Consider the following 15,107-nt stretch of genomic DNA (forward strand, 5'->3'; position numbering starts at 1 on the left):
GTCGTTGTGACCTCAGCAATCTTTAACCATACCCAACATATTCATGAAATAATTGGGACAAAATCTTGCACAAAGATCTAGGAGGTTAAGATAAGATAATTTATCATCCAAATGTTCAAAGGTAAACTTCATTCTGGTAATGTTGTTTATCGCAAAAACACATTTCAGAACCACCTTGAAATTGCTTCAAAGTCCACACTATATGAATCTGGACAAACATGAACGTAAACGACAACTCACAAATGGGGAAAACAGCTGCAATTAATTATTTTTGTTCTTTGTGATCTCCATTTGTTCACTTGTTTGAATACTGTATTTAAATATATTTTTCCTTTTTTGAGAATAAATGAAACTTATTCTAAATAATAAATCTTAAGATTTTCTAGTGCATTGTCGTTTGAGTGGTTTAAAAATCTGCACTCCTGTGATGGAGTAGTTGAGCTGACTGGAATGTTTTTGCTGCTGGAAACTTAAATTAATAAAGTAAAATGTATGATTAATCAATTTTCATGACGAATTTACAGACTTTATATTATTAAAACGTTGTGTCGAAATCGTTTTAATTTTATTTTCCATTCCAAAACATCCATTTCCATTCCATTGTTACATTGTGAAACCAATAAATCCACACACATCATATCAGCTATATTACATCGATAATAAAAACAACAATAATAATGATAATAATAATAATAATAATAATAATAATAATAATAATGAACCCGTCTGTACTTTCAGGGACGCATTATTACGTATGTCAACTTCCGCCATGACGTCACATTGTTAGCAAACATGGCGGCGCCGTGTGTACGATCTGTTAGCTTTTTTCTCGGAAAATGTGGGAATTTCAACTCGGGTTTACACACAGTCAAGTTGCAAGTGAGCCGGCAGGTAACGTGTGATATTATTTTCAACATAAATGCGTTTATTTTGTATTTGAAACAAACGTAATCGCAAGTAAATCCGGAATAAATAGAGAAAAATCATCGCTGACGCCCTTGAGGTATTAGCCTCTTGCAGTGTGTGTTAGCCGAAATTGCGTTTGCAGATATACGGAATGAAGGACAACACTTGTCAGTTTTATTTTATTTTTGATATCACACACTGAAAGTCTCAAAACTTCACTACTCCCTTCCAAACTATATTTCGGCGCCGGCAGTCTGCTGTTGCAGTCAAACAGCATGCGGTAACAGCTCCTGTCCACCCGCAGGTTCCGAGCAGGGCGATATGTGTTAGCTCGGCCCTTCACCGAAAGAATCTGGCGGCTGCAGGACCGGAGAAATTCACGATGGAGTTTATCCAGAAGCAGGTGGAGGAGTACAACATCGGGAAACGGCACCTGGCCAACATGATGGGAGAAGACCCTGATAACTTCACCCAGGAAGACATAGATGTAAGACTCTGCATTGCGAGGATTCATAATATTGTAAAGCTAGTGATTTCTGAGAAAGCCTCTCTATCATCCCTTTGCTTATTAGGCCGTCTCAGACTGTTTTAAGAATTCTGCTTTGATCCTAAAACGTTGACTTTTGGGTTCAGAATGCATCTAATTTTGTATATTGTGGTTTGCTTACTTTTAATTATCGTGTCCTTAACACCCTGTGATTCTGTGCAGGTGAATCCCATGGTTCAATTTCTGGATTTCTGGTAACAAGCTTTCAAGGAAACTGCAGTTTTGTAGTAGAGTGTTTAGAGGGGTTTTAAAGCGGAGATGCATTTATGGCAGAGATGTGTAATTGTATTATATATTTGGCACCAAATTTCCAATGATTTAAATTTCAATGTCAGGTGATTTACAGATAGAATACTATGAACATACTATACAGATATGTATATTAAATGTAGTAGACTATAGACAGGAACTGTGGACATTATTTACAAGTAGAAATGCACAGGTGATTTGTTATGCGACACAAAGATGCAGTTGAATGGATGTTTAACAGTAGATAAATGGAAACAGACAGTAACTGCATGGGGTTCCTAACTAGTGTAGTTCTCTCAGAAACGAGGACACACGTATATGCAAGTGTTTGACCCTTGAATGAATGCATTATAAAAATATAAAACATGTCACTTATATGTTGACAGGAAAATATCTTCTTCTCATGTGGATTTTCATAGCAGATAATTTGTCTCACACTGTCTTGTAAACCTATTGCTTCACTCTTGCTGCTTCTGTTCTCTTACAGATAACCACTAGCACACTCTATTGAAAAGAATATATACTTAATACATTTGTATCCTTAGAGGTCTTCCCACTTAATAACAAAAAACAACAAAATACATGAACTGACAATATTTTGTATTTCTCGCTAAAGAAACTTTTTTAGTCTGTATTTCAGAACATTGCAGTGCTGTGCTTCACAAGGTGTGCCAACTGCATCTTCTTTATTTCCACATCATATGTATGCTTGTTGAAAATTGATCAGGCTTGGCCTGTAAATGTTATGATCCTACAAAGTATCTTTTTTTTGTTGAATTCTGCACTCTTTTAAGATGTCAAGGCAAAAATTCCATAAAGCTCATTTTAATTTGCAGTGAATTTAATACATAAATTGAAACATGTACTGTATTGGTATATACAGTACATTATCTATCCAGCTAGACCTCTATTCATCATATTATGTAATATTTAAGAACCAAAAGAAAAAGACACTTTTGACAAGAAAGGCACTGATGTTAAAAAAGACCCTTCCAATTAATGCAGCCACAAAGAGCCACTGTGACAATTGAATTTCCTGTTGTGGGATCAGTAGTCTATCTTATCTTAAGAGGGGAAACACCAACATCACATTGGTCTCATGTCAGTTTCAATGTGGTTGATGAAGAACAGCACAGGGTGATCTTCATCAATGATTGCTATTATATGGCTGGTTGATTGACATTGATTTGAACATATAGAAATTCAGAAGTCAGAGATTCAGTACTCATATACATCATAATATCTACCGAAGTATTCAATATTGTGTGTCCCCAGTGTGAAGAGCAGTTTAACTTCACCTTATCTGAATGGTGATCTTTACAAAACAGACTTCAGCCAACGAGTTACAAAAGACATTATGATAACAGTTTTCCAGGTCATTTTAAGGTTTGTTGTCATAGTCCTGTCTTGTTAATTTTTTAGAGATAATTTATTTCAGGCATTTTTCACAGTGTGTTTTATCACTATAATTTATTAACAAATTAAAAATCTACATGCAGTTGGCAAATAATGTATCATTATGTGTTTAATTATTAAATCCCGTTTTATAGAGGATAAGCAGTGGGTACTGAATATCCTTTAGTTATTCAAATACTTATTCAGGACTGGCAGATATTATAAATGAAAGAAGACAAATCACAGCCAGAATTGTCCTCCACCTGGGGTTCACAGGCAGCTGGCAGGTGGGACCACCTTGAATTTATCTGCTGCGTCAGGGGTATTCGCCACATCCTCAAACACACACCCACATGCTCATCTCAGATTTTGGCAACACACTAGTCTCCACTGTTCCAACCATTTAACTGGGTCTCCTACCCCCCCCCGTCTGGTCCCCAGTGCCCCTCAACAGTAATGAAAAGAGCTGTTGGTGCCGAACTGTGAAAGCCAAAGCGACGGCAAACAGCTCAAAGTTGGACACATTGAGGGAAAGAGGAAAATTTGAGAAGTCTAGAATCTTTAGGTGTGACGGTGATACAGACTCAGGAAAAATCAAAAGGATGTTTACAGCTTGGGGGAGGAAATTAACACTTGATATCAGCCAAAGACCAATAACCCCCCCCCCCAAAATGAGCCATAAATATCCTTTGTGATTGTCACAAACACTTTTGGAAAGCAGAAGACCTTTAAAGGTCAAAAGTGGCTCAGGGCTACAGCGAAGAAGGATTGTTATTACTGACTCAAAAGTCCCATAAAATTGTGAATAATGGCTATTGTCATTTCACCTCCACTGACTATTCAAAAACCCTCACCATGTTTGATGAACAGGAGCATTTTGGCATTGTATTTGCATTCTACACACAACTGTTGTTGTTTACCTTTTCACTAATTTCATTAGTAAAGTGTTACCCTTGAGGTTCTAAGGACCTTGAAAGAAATCTTAAAAATTTTCAGAAATTTTGTGGACATGCAGATGAAACCCATGCACTAACTTTTTCCCCCCTTGAAATTAGACACCGTGGGTACAGGTAACCGTGTGAAAGAAATGGTAGTAAAATAGATGATGAGAACATAGAGGTGAATGTATTTACCGATTGAACTTAAAAAATGATATAATAGCAAAGGAAGATTTAGAGAAATAAAAATGAGAATAATTTGTTAATAATTATAAATTATAAAACATAAAACCAAACAGATGATGGAGAGATTTGCAATTTAGTTCTGGAGATCTTAAAGCTGATAAGTATCATGGCTATTTCTTTCAACCTTAATTATTGCAATAATTTCATTTATACATTCTTTCAGTATTTTTGTTTAACAGATTAATTTTTTGGTGTCTTTATGTTTGAGATTTGTTGTGTGTTTTCCCCATATAAGCCCCACACCCAGCATAGTGTTATGTACAAATTGCTCAGGCTGAGAACCATTTGTGTTTTGTATCCACTACCTTTTTTTTCCTTGAACACACAGAATCTGGAAATTGACCCAACAGACCAAGATTAAATCAGCCAGAGTCTCTGGTCACTGAAGTGTGGCGCTTTAACTGAGCTCAAAGTGTGTTTTCACACCATCGTCTGCTGCCTTCTGAAACTTTGTCCCAGGCTGTTTAGTCACGATTCAGACAAGCATGAAGACTGCGGTTTTGATTGCATCCGGCGTGTTCAAAAAAAATTTATCGTGACCGATGTCACTGTGTCTTCGAAGTGTGTTAAGCGCCGCACTCTCCTTGGCCCATGTGCTGCTCTATTTTTTGAGCTGCTTCCCTATCTTTCCTCCAGGGATCTCTGCCATATTGTTGGCTTAAAGGACACACAGGTGTGTCTTCATCTGTTCCACCCTGTCTATCTTTCCCCTTTTCCATTTTTCTTTAATATTAACTAACTTCTCACGCACCCTCACACACTCATGTATTTCCCCTTCCTGGTCTCTTTCTTTCCACTCTCCATCATTATGACAACTTTAAAGCAACAACCTGCTCCCTTCTTGTGGCACCTGCTGCCTCACTAATTGAACCAACAGAGTGGGAGAAAATGAAAGAAGAGAGAGAGAGTGAGAGAGAGAGAGAGAGAGAGAGAGAGAGAGATGAACAGATGAAGAGTGTGGCGAAGCCAATACACTTCCAGTCTCTGTCTCTCCCCTCACACATGCATTGGCGATGCCATCTGTAGCCCAGTTAACATCCAAACACACACTCACGGGCTGAACTCAAAGTGAACTGTTGGATGTCCACTTCGTCCTCTGCTCACTGTCAGTGAAGCCAGGAAACTTGTGCCTTTTTGTGCTTGTTTTCTCCTCCAAGTTCACTTGCTACACACACACACAGGCGCACACACACACGAACACCGTACTCGCCTTTCCATGAACCCCCGAGCAGCTTGTGGCTTGTCTCCTGTCACTCTGACTGTTTTCCATCGGTGTGACCTCTGTTGCTCAGAAATGTCAGACTCGTCATAATCTGCCATCAGCGCATCTCTCAGACTGCCACTCTGTCGTATCGAGACTTATTTTATTTTCTCTTTTCACCACAGAGGTGTATTGCCTACCTCTTCCCTTCCGGCCTGTTTCAGAAGAAAGCACGACCCATCATGAAGGTAAGACATAAGCCACAAACTAATGAGCACGGGGTCCGACTGGTTTAACTTCGGTGTGTAGATCACAGTAGCTTAGGTAAAGTTTGAAAACTGTATCTCTCAAGCCTTAGTATACTGGACAGAAGGGCCACAATCAGTTTTGCTATTCAATCAAAATGCGTTTTCGGACCCCTGGCTCCAAGCATGAGACAGGGATAGTAGAGAAGAAAAAAAAAAAACAACGTGCCAGAAAGCAAATATATGGTATTTGACGATGTAGTTTAAAAGTATTGTCTCCCCCAGTCAGCTTTGATGGTGTCAAAAGTATGCACAAATGAGCTCAATCAAAGGGCTGACATGACAAAATGACTGGAACTGCTGTCCAAGGACACTGTTTCAATTTTGTCCACTATCCAAACAGCAAGTGATTATCATTGTTTTTTGGCTGATGGGGGTAACAAATCTATGAGCCACCTTCTTCCATATTTTACTAGCATTTGGCAGGTGGCCTGTACCAATGTTATGCCCTCAACACCCTGCACACACACACACACACACACAAGCAGCTTAGAACAGGACTACGATTTGAAGTAACCACTATTCCGGATCATTAAATCAATGCCCATTCAAATAAAAGATAGGTAGCTTGTTCAAATTATCCAGCATATAAGCTTGCATAATTGGCCCAGGTGAATTCCATATCATATGACAATATCAGGAAACAGAAAGGCTCGGGAAGACAAAGACACCCCTGAAAATGATTCACATGAGATGGTAAAATGTGGCCCTAAAAATAGAATAAAATACAAAGAACCTAGCTCTGTGTGTGTGTGTGTGTGTGTGTGTGTGTGTGTGTGTGTGTGTGTGTGTGTGTGTGTGTGTGTGTGTGTGTGTGTGTGTGTGTGCGTGTGCGTGTGCGTGTGTGTGCGTATATACTTCAGGCTTATCTTAACTCCTTTGCTGCTCAGTGGCTCATGATTACTTTGGAAAAATATGATAAGATGCAGACCTGTGAGTTTCTTCACTAGTTTTAGAGTAAGTCACTCACAGACTCCACTGTGTTCATTTCCAGCATCCAGAGGAAATATTTCCAAAGCAGAGGGGTATGTGATTTTAGTATCAGTCCTTCTTGAATCAATAATAAGTCAACTGAGCCACCTCTAATATGCCCTCAATCTGTCTCCTTTCCTCGCAGCCGTCCAGTGGGGGGCGGATGGACGGCCATTCCACTTCCTCTTCTACACCGGCAAGCAGTCCTACTACTCCCTGATGCACGTGAGTACAGCTGGAAGCAGCACCACTCTCGTTTATTTAAGGTAATGGTAAACCTTCATCTTGCTTCGACCCCAGACCTTTCGTTCCGGCCCCCTCCCATCCCCTACTCCTGCACCCTCCGGTCGTATTCTACCCACCTTGAGTTGGGATCAGCCCATGCCATCCAGAAGGAAAGGCAAAGACATATCCTCCTATTTTCACACAGAAAGCTGCAGCTGAACGGAGCCGGGGTGAAAGACAGATGGGTGGGGGCAACTCCGGGACAAAGGGTGTCTAGATTAAAGGGGATTCACCAGGGAATGCCATGATATCTAGACCCGTGGTCTCGATTCAGTGGCATTGTGTCCCCAAAATCATCATGTAGTGAGCACAGTTCATAATCTCCAGTTTGACATTGCTATTTTGACTGTCAGGATGGATTCATCCATCACATAATTGTTTAAATATCAGATAAATGAACGATCACCTGCAATCTCACCAAACTCTTTATCAGCTTAGTCTATATTTGTAATATTTTTGAATCACAACTAAAGCATTTGCTTGAAAAATTCACCGTTTAATGCAAAAACTTTCCATTTACGAATCAATCAATCATGTGTCAAGATCACAGTAAAAGTCTTGAAATAAGCTTTCAATTGTCTAAGCTTCAACTGTAGGTGTGAAAGGATACAATTCAGGGTACAAGGTTTGCTTGCTCATTCAGTCATGATAGAAATTGAGAAAATTTTGAGAAAAATTAGCACCTGACTTCTTTTTTTCCTTATACTTTATTAATCTGTACATTCTTGTACAAAATAAACCAAACTAATTATTCGTTCTTCTATTTTAAGGCTATTGTATTTTGTTAAATGGTAATTAATACAGCAATTTTCAGGTATTTTATTCCTTCTCTTTTTTTTATTTTACAGCTCTTATATTTCCAATATTCTGGCAATATCTTATTAATATTCAGGCCTCCTTTCTCTTACAGGTTTTTTTTGGTAGATAATCTAGTGTCTAATTTTTTTTACATTAATCAGCAAATTTTAATATCTGCATAACATGTTGTTTTAGATTTACAATGCAAATTGTTTAATTATTTTAATGCCAAAACATCATTGTCAAAGGGATGTTGCCTCTGCTAAGAGCGTAATATGTGACCAGTGTTTAAAACCTTGGACGATAAACGTTATCATTTTGTATTTTGTTTCACTTGGTCTTTGAGGTGAAACCACAAATTCAGGTGGTTCGATAGAAAGACAAAAAAAAGCTTTTATGGAAGTCTTGTTTGAGGTGTGGCATGTCTGGCTTGTCAGGCTTTGTCCCGCCACAGGCAGCGACTCCTCCGCTGGGATTTTAAGGGAGGGGGAGCAGGGCAGAGCGGCGGGCTGGGGGGATGTCTTTGGGAACTCTTCTCATTTTTTATCTTTATAAATGTATATATATATATATATATATATATATATATAGATACACATACACACATACATGTATATATATATTATCTTCAGATGCTCAACTGTTTCCTCTCTGTTGACCTTGTTCAGAGATAGAAAAAAGATGACATTTTAGGAGTATCTCAGTGTAAGTCTATGCTACACACACACACACACACACACACACACACACACACATACGCACATGCACGCACACACACACATACCCTTGTGCCCTGCAGCCACAATCTACCCCCCTGCTGTTAGTTTAAATAGGTACGTCTGAGCTTGTGCTGCCTGTCTGCATAATCGCAGGCTCAATCACTCGCCTTTTCCCTTTCCTGTGTGCACTCTGTTGCCGCCTTTCACCCCCTTCATCCGCTGCACCTTTTCCTCTCTCCTTCCACCATCGTCCAAGATGCGTTTTAACCCCCCACACCTCGGGCGTGGTGCCAGGAGGGGGCAGCGGTGTGTAACACAGCTGTCCTGCTCGACTGCTCTCCTGGCTGCTGTTGGGCTCAGCCAGCATGGCACATTAACCCGCTTGCTGCTCTGCTGAGCCCTTTATGGCCGCAACCCAGGGGAACCCAAAAACATCCGCCATACACCTTCCCCCCTTCACTTTCACCACCTAGACCAGCACAGCAAACAAACACACGCTGCTCCGGAGGGGGGGAGGGGGGCAGTACAGAGCCTGAGTGCTTTTCATCTTTTATTCTTGCTTCTCAGTTAAATTTCTTTGAGCTTGCCAGTCTCACCGTGCATTTAAAATGCACTTATTGAAAAGGTCTAGCTGTCTGTCTCTGTAACAGGCTCAGCTTAAACCTTACGACTTTCTCCTTGCTTTTCATCAGGCCAATCCATGCAAATGATTCCTCACCGTTGTACATCACTGTTTGCGAACGTGTAATGCAAGCCCCTTATCCCCCCCCCCCACCTCCCCTTGCTTTCTATTTCCCGCTTTTATTTTTGCAAAGAAAATTGGTTTTTGCTCCCATTTTTTTCGCTACTCCCTCCCGTAGCCCTCAGTTGCTGGTCGGAGTGGCAGCGGATTAGCCACTCTCTATCAAGAAGGAATTAAACAAACATCTGGTGAATAATTGACAAGGAAATGAGTTCTCACCCAGGCGCTGATGGGGGAGAACGGTGGGGGGATCTGCCTAGGGGATATGACTGGAACCCTAAACCCCCCTCAGCACTGTCTGTGTGCTCGCTGTAGTGACGCCCTCCCCTCCAAGCTTATTCCCAGTGCAAGCCTTGAAAGCTGAATGATCATTTAGTCACATTCTATGTATTTGAGCTTTGTCCAGCTTCATCTCAGGTAATATGACATCCCCAAAATGTGTGTCACTTGGCAGATTTTCAATTTTCGAAAATTGCAGCAGAATCCAATTTAAAGGAGGCTCTGGTTATAGTTCCACCGATGCTGTGTTTGTTTGTGGTGAGACATGGGAAGCAGAGGAAGGAAACTCTTCTTCCCTGCATTTAGTGACAGAGTATCATGGCTCCCATTGATCTGCTGATGTTACTGTGTCTGCTTTTTTTCACGATTTGAAATGCTGGAATAATAACATTTTGCTGCTGCCTGAATTTTTTTCCCCCAACTTCACAGAGTCTCCAAACAGACAAAAAAAAGAAATATGTAGATATGAGAGTTTGTTAAACTTAAGAAATATTTTGAACATTTGCTTAAAAAAACAAAATTCCTAATCAGATTCCTGAAAAAAATAAGTTATCTGAAAGCCAGCGAAATTTACCTGCCACTGTGTTAATAAAATACTTGATAATTGATTGAGAAATTATCAGATGATTGTAGCAACAATATAAAGAAAATCAGAATTAACAAATCTTTACAACAATTTCCTTCGGGATAAATAAAGTTGTTCTCATCTCATCTCTCATTTACCTATATGTTAAAAATTACATTAAAACTCTCCTGTTGAACTTTAATTTAATTAACTTTAAAACAGTATAAAGAGTAGTAGATAAGATCATACGTAACTAGAGAGAACAATGAAAATGATGTTTCAAACTGTAAAAAGGAATGCATTTTAACTGTAAGGTCTTTGTGTTTAATATCCCTTAAATGCATGATATAGACACAATATCAGATGGCAGGACCTAGACTGCCTATCTAATCGAATATTAGTATTTGTATCAATGATCAGTATCGGCATCCAATAGCTACAAACACATAATTCACAGATCTTGTATGAATGATCTTGAATCTTGTATGTTTTCGGTTCACTTTTAGGAAACACAAAGCAAAATTCTCAACATTGAGAACCACCAAGATCGTCTTAGAGCCAAAGGCCTTTTTTCCAAAGATGCCCAGCAGATGTGAGTAAAGCGGCAGTAGTATTTGAATTTCTCTCGTACTCTTAATTAAAAGATGAAGGCTAACTTTGAGCACATTGTAACGATAAAACTGTGTTTGTCGCATTGCGTTGCGGCTGTGAAAAGAATAAGAGCCCTTGCTGAAAGATCTTGAAACTGCTCTCACATCCGCCCGTTCTCTTGGACTCCGCCAGCTCTCTCGGTGCTAGCAGGTGGCTCCTGAAGGAGGAACTCGAAGCTTTACTCTTGGAAACCATCTCCACTCATGATGTAAGAATGTCCTTTCCTCTGGGCTGCCAATTTTGCCTGTCAGCTGATGAAAGAAAAACGTTCAAAATCCAGGGCAATATGAAAAGTTACTGGAAAGACTCTTAAATCGGTTTATATCATGATATCTGCTTTGGTGTGACGAAGAGTACACGATGTTAACACTGCTTTTCTGCTGGTTTGATCATTTCTAGGTCATTTATTACCGATCGATCAGGAAACTTCTTGCTGAAGGAATAAAGAAATATAGCATTTAACAAAAAAAAAACACTTAACATTGCTACCAGTGTGATACGCTTAATATGTAGACCGTACAGTAAATAATGTATTCTGCAGTATTCTTAGTCAACACCTGTGTGGTGTTTCCCCCAGTACAATCGCTTCATTCAGCTTATGGAGCGGCTGCTGGTGATGCCCTACAGCTTTACAGAGGAGGACTTCGTCCAACGTTACCGCCGGCAACTAGAAGCCCAGTCCAGGAATCAGATGGTGCCACCACTGAACAAGGACGAGAGAGGCATCGCCTTTAGCACCACAGAGGGTAAACACACAGCAGCTGGACAGTCAATTTACAATTCACATAGATATCTTTCTGATGGACTGTAGGTCCCCTTCATCATCCTGGGGGACAAACACCAATGTTATAGGGTGGTTTATGTATTTTCAGCCAATGAAACAATAGGTAGCAAATAAGGAAAAATAAATGTTTATGATTGTGAAGGCATACATTTTAGTCTAAATTTGTTTTACTTTTCCTTTTGTATGGATTTCTGAGGTCAGATACCTTCAGATATATGGACTATGATAGCAAAATCAATAAAGATGAACTAAATATAGACAAATTTCATATACATGAATGCCACAGTCAATGAACACACTAAAGTTTTTACTGTGGTTTTCAGTTCATTTTTCATCTTTTTTTAAAGTGCTGTTTTTATTACAATCTGGCAAGTGCAAACAAATTTTCATTTCTTTCTCCAAAGTTATTTATCATATATTTAAAGATCAACCACCCTTTAAATATGAAGGTGGAGTAATAAAAAAAGGGAATAGGCTGAGAAATCAAGCTTAAAGTATGTTTCATAAATTGCATGTGTCTGTGTATGTGTTTTTTTTTTTTTTTATATTCATTCTCAGGCCGAAGAAAGTCATCAAACTCCACTGTGGTTTTGAGAGACTGTGGCTCGGGTTGCATCAGTGTCAACGGCGTAAATTATCTCCAATACTTCTCTGTCCTACAAGACAGGTGGGTGTGTGTGTTTGTGTTTTTCTGTGTGTGTGTGAGACATGTATAGGGAGACCAGATGAATTCAGTGACAAATGGATCCTGAAATCCTGCTAGTTCAGATTTGTTTTGTTTTTTTAACAAACTGAAGTTTAATTATAGGGTCTATTTCTCTTTGCTTTTTTTCTGCTAAGTGTGTTTGTGCACAAGCAAATTACTTCTTTTGGCCTTAAATTCAATATTAAGAAAAATAACATGGTATTTATATATACAACCATATGAACCAGCCCACATTGCTGGCTCCGAGCTGCTTTACTTTAGAAGTTAATCGTTTCTTTAAAATGCACAGTGTGATGTGTATTCCACTGCCCTCCCCTCCCTGGAAAAATTAAAAAGCAGCTTTTTCACTCTTCACAGCATTGCTGTTTTTTTTTTCTTATTTATCTCCTTGTTGTAAGTTAATTACACAGTTGAGTGGTTGTGTGCCGGTTTGTGTGAGGCTGGCATGCGTGTTTGTGAGTGTCCAAAGCGGGTGTCGTCACGCTGTGTGAAGACAGGCTGTAATTGGAGCAGAGAGGTGACAATTGACTTTGTCAGCAGCCGTAGGCCATTCAGCCTTTCTCACTATAAAGCATATAGAAACACACTCACTCACGCACACACATACACACACACACACACGCTTCCATGCTCCTGCTGAGTCAGAAGTTAGCCTGTAATATGTGGTGGCGAGATTGTAAAAGAAAGCTCCACTATGCTTGTTTAAAAAGTCATCCAAGCAGACATGAAATTAACGAAGGCTGTGCCGCCGATACGCTATCTCACCTCCTGCTTTGCCCTTTCAACCGCTTTTCATCCTTTCACCTCCTCCTTTATTGTCCGCCCGTCACTTTATGCCCTTTCTTTACCCCTCCTCGCCTCTCTGCTCGCAGAGAGCAGCTGATGTTCCCGCTGCAGTTCATGGGAATGCTGGGACGCTTCGACCTGGAATGCACCGTAAGCGGCGGTGGGCGGTCCAGCCAGGCGGGGGCGCTGCGACTTGCCATCTCCCGTGCCTTGCTCAGTTTCCTTTCAGAGGGAGACATGGAGATGATGAGACAAGGTTGGTTGTCTGAACTTAGTTCCGGATGTTCACTTTGAAACTTAATATATTCGGTTAATGTAAAGGAGAAGCCCTTGTAACAATAATTTTTTTTTTTTTATTTATCCAAGTTGTGCCAGCTTTTGCTCAGCACAAGTGTGCAATTAAAAGGTTAAGCAAACCCCATGGGATGTTTTTCAAATTTGCCATGATCTATAAAGTAAGATGAAAACATACACTTGGTGTGAAGCAGGGAGCTTAAGTTACCTCAGCAAGCAAAAAGGTACGTGTTAGCCTCTCTCCCAACAATTCAAATACTTGTGTCCCTGTATGAATAAGACGATCATGGTTTCATGACATGATTATGACTCTTTTGCAGAAAACGCACTTGGAACTGTTTTCCTGAATAAAGCATACATGCATTCATGTTCCTTTCATGGCCCAGAATTTCAGAACAATTACAGTTTAGTATTATTTGTATATTGTAGCTGTATGTCTATTTGATTTTTTTTTTTCCTTCTGAAAAAATAAGTTACAATTTCAGAATATGAAATTAAAGTTTTTCTAAAGCACCGGAAAACACAAGTTTTTTTAATTTAATTTATACTTTGTTTTGTTCAGATTTTAAAACACACACAATATGCCACAGAAACAAAATGCTAGGACAGTAAAATTGATGATTTGTCAGCATATCTGAAAAAAACAGATGTCTCCAATTAGAAGTCATTATATGTGGCTCATAAACTATTAATACTTGGTAGAAATGTTAAAAAAGAAAAAAAATTAATCACTTGTATATTATGATCATTTTTGAAACTAATAAACAGTGTTCATGCAATTGATTTTATACTTTTTATTTGATTATAATTTATGATTGAAATACTGGAGTTTCTCATTTGTTATTGGAGAAGTTGTATTAACATTGCACATTTTCTAATCATTGTGTGTATTTTAATCAACATGATATTAAGACAACAGAAACAGTGAAAAATTGTTGCTAACATAACAAGGTTAGCATTTTGTACTCATTCCATCTTAACCCTTCTCAGTGACTTCAAAAAATGACCTTTACTCCTTGCCAAAATAACCTTTTGTTCACAGAAAAATTAAACAATTGTGCCTTCATATCACATTGTCTATTTATTAGTACCATCTTCATAAGTGTGATATCACACTCAAGTTTATTGCATATTCCATAATTCCCCAATAAATGAGCACATTACAGATGATAACTATTCTGACCTGGTCAATAGCTCAGCAAAAGTCACTAGTGTTTGGATTTCTCTCCTTTTTGTTTTCCCTCCAGCTGGCTTGCTGACTGCTGACCCCAGAGTGAGGGAGAGGAAGAAGCCCGGTCAGGAAGGAGCGCGAAGGAAGTTCACCTGGAAGAAGCGCTGAGTATCACGTCACATAATTCCAAATGACTTCTCAAACGGCTTTGCTCGAACTGATACCCGTCAGGTCATATTATTGATCTAACTGGAACTGCTAGCTAAAAGACTGCATCCATTGATCAGGTTTTTTTAAGCTGCAGTTCTTCACTTTCGTCACAAGATGGCAGTTTGCGTCCAGGAATGAATGAACAAGTTCATGTATATCATTGTATTAATAAATTAAATGTTTTTTCCAAAAAAAAAAAGGGTATGCTTTCTCACTAGTATTCTCTCTTTTTCATGGTTAGCCGTTATCTATTGGTAAAATACATGAGACTGCAGCAGATGTACGATAATCCTTAAGGTCCATCAATTGTTGTATGTCACATCAATTTGTCTTTTCTTTATCGTGTTTAAACCCTTTT

General features: G+C 39.2%; 1 protein-coding gene across 1 annotated transcript; it reads left to right on the forward strand.

Annotated features, from left to right (window-relative positions):
* The first annotated feature begins 775 nt into the window (after nt 1–775).
* Nucleotides 776–14,948, forward strand: mrps9 (mitochondrial ribosomal protein S9). Its single transcript, XM_086147510.1, has 11 exons — nt 776–891; nt 1,211–1,393; nt 5,668–5,730; nt 6,782–6,812; nt 6,905–6,984; nt 10,654–10,739; nt 10,931–11,006; nt 11,376–11,544; nt 12,141–12,249; nt 13,161–13,330; nt 14,616–14,948. The coding sequence occupies exons 1-11, from the start codon at nt 793–795 to the stop codon at nt 14,705–14,707; spliced, it is 1,158 nt and encodes a 385-aa protein (XP_086003636.1). The 5' UTR covers nt 776–792; the 3' UTR covers nt 14,708–14,948.
* The last annotated feature ends 159 nt before the right edge of the window (nt 14,949–15,107 follow it).

The sequence above is a fragment of the Fistularia commersonii genome, chromosome 6 (assembly GCF_037954325.1).
Source record: "Fistularia commersonii isolate RoL2024-O1a breed Wild chromosome 6, RoL_Fcom_v1.0, whole genome shotgun sequence".
NCBI lineage: Eukaryota > Metazoa > Chordata > Actinopteri > Syngnathiformes > Fistulariidae > Fistularia > Fistularia commersonii.

Coding starts and splice junctions, on each gene's coding strand:
- mrps9 (XM_086147510.1), top strand. CDS start 793: ATGGCGGCGCCGTGTGTACGATCTGTTAGCTTTTTTCTCGGAAAATGT. Junction 11,007..11,375: donor AAACCATCTCCACTCATGAT/GTAAGAATGTCC, acceptor TGTTTCCCCCAG/TACAATCGCTTCATTCAGCT. Junction 12,250..13,160: donor TTCTCTGTCCTACAAGACAG/GTGGGTGTGTGT, acceptor CTCTGCTCGCAG/AGAGCAGCTGATGTTCCCGC.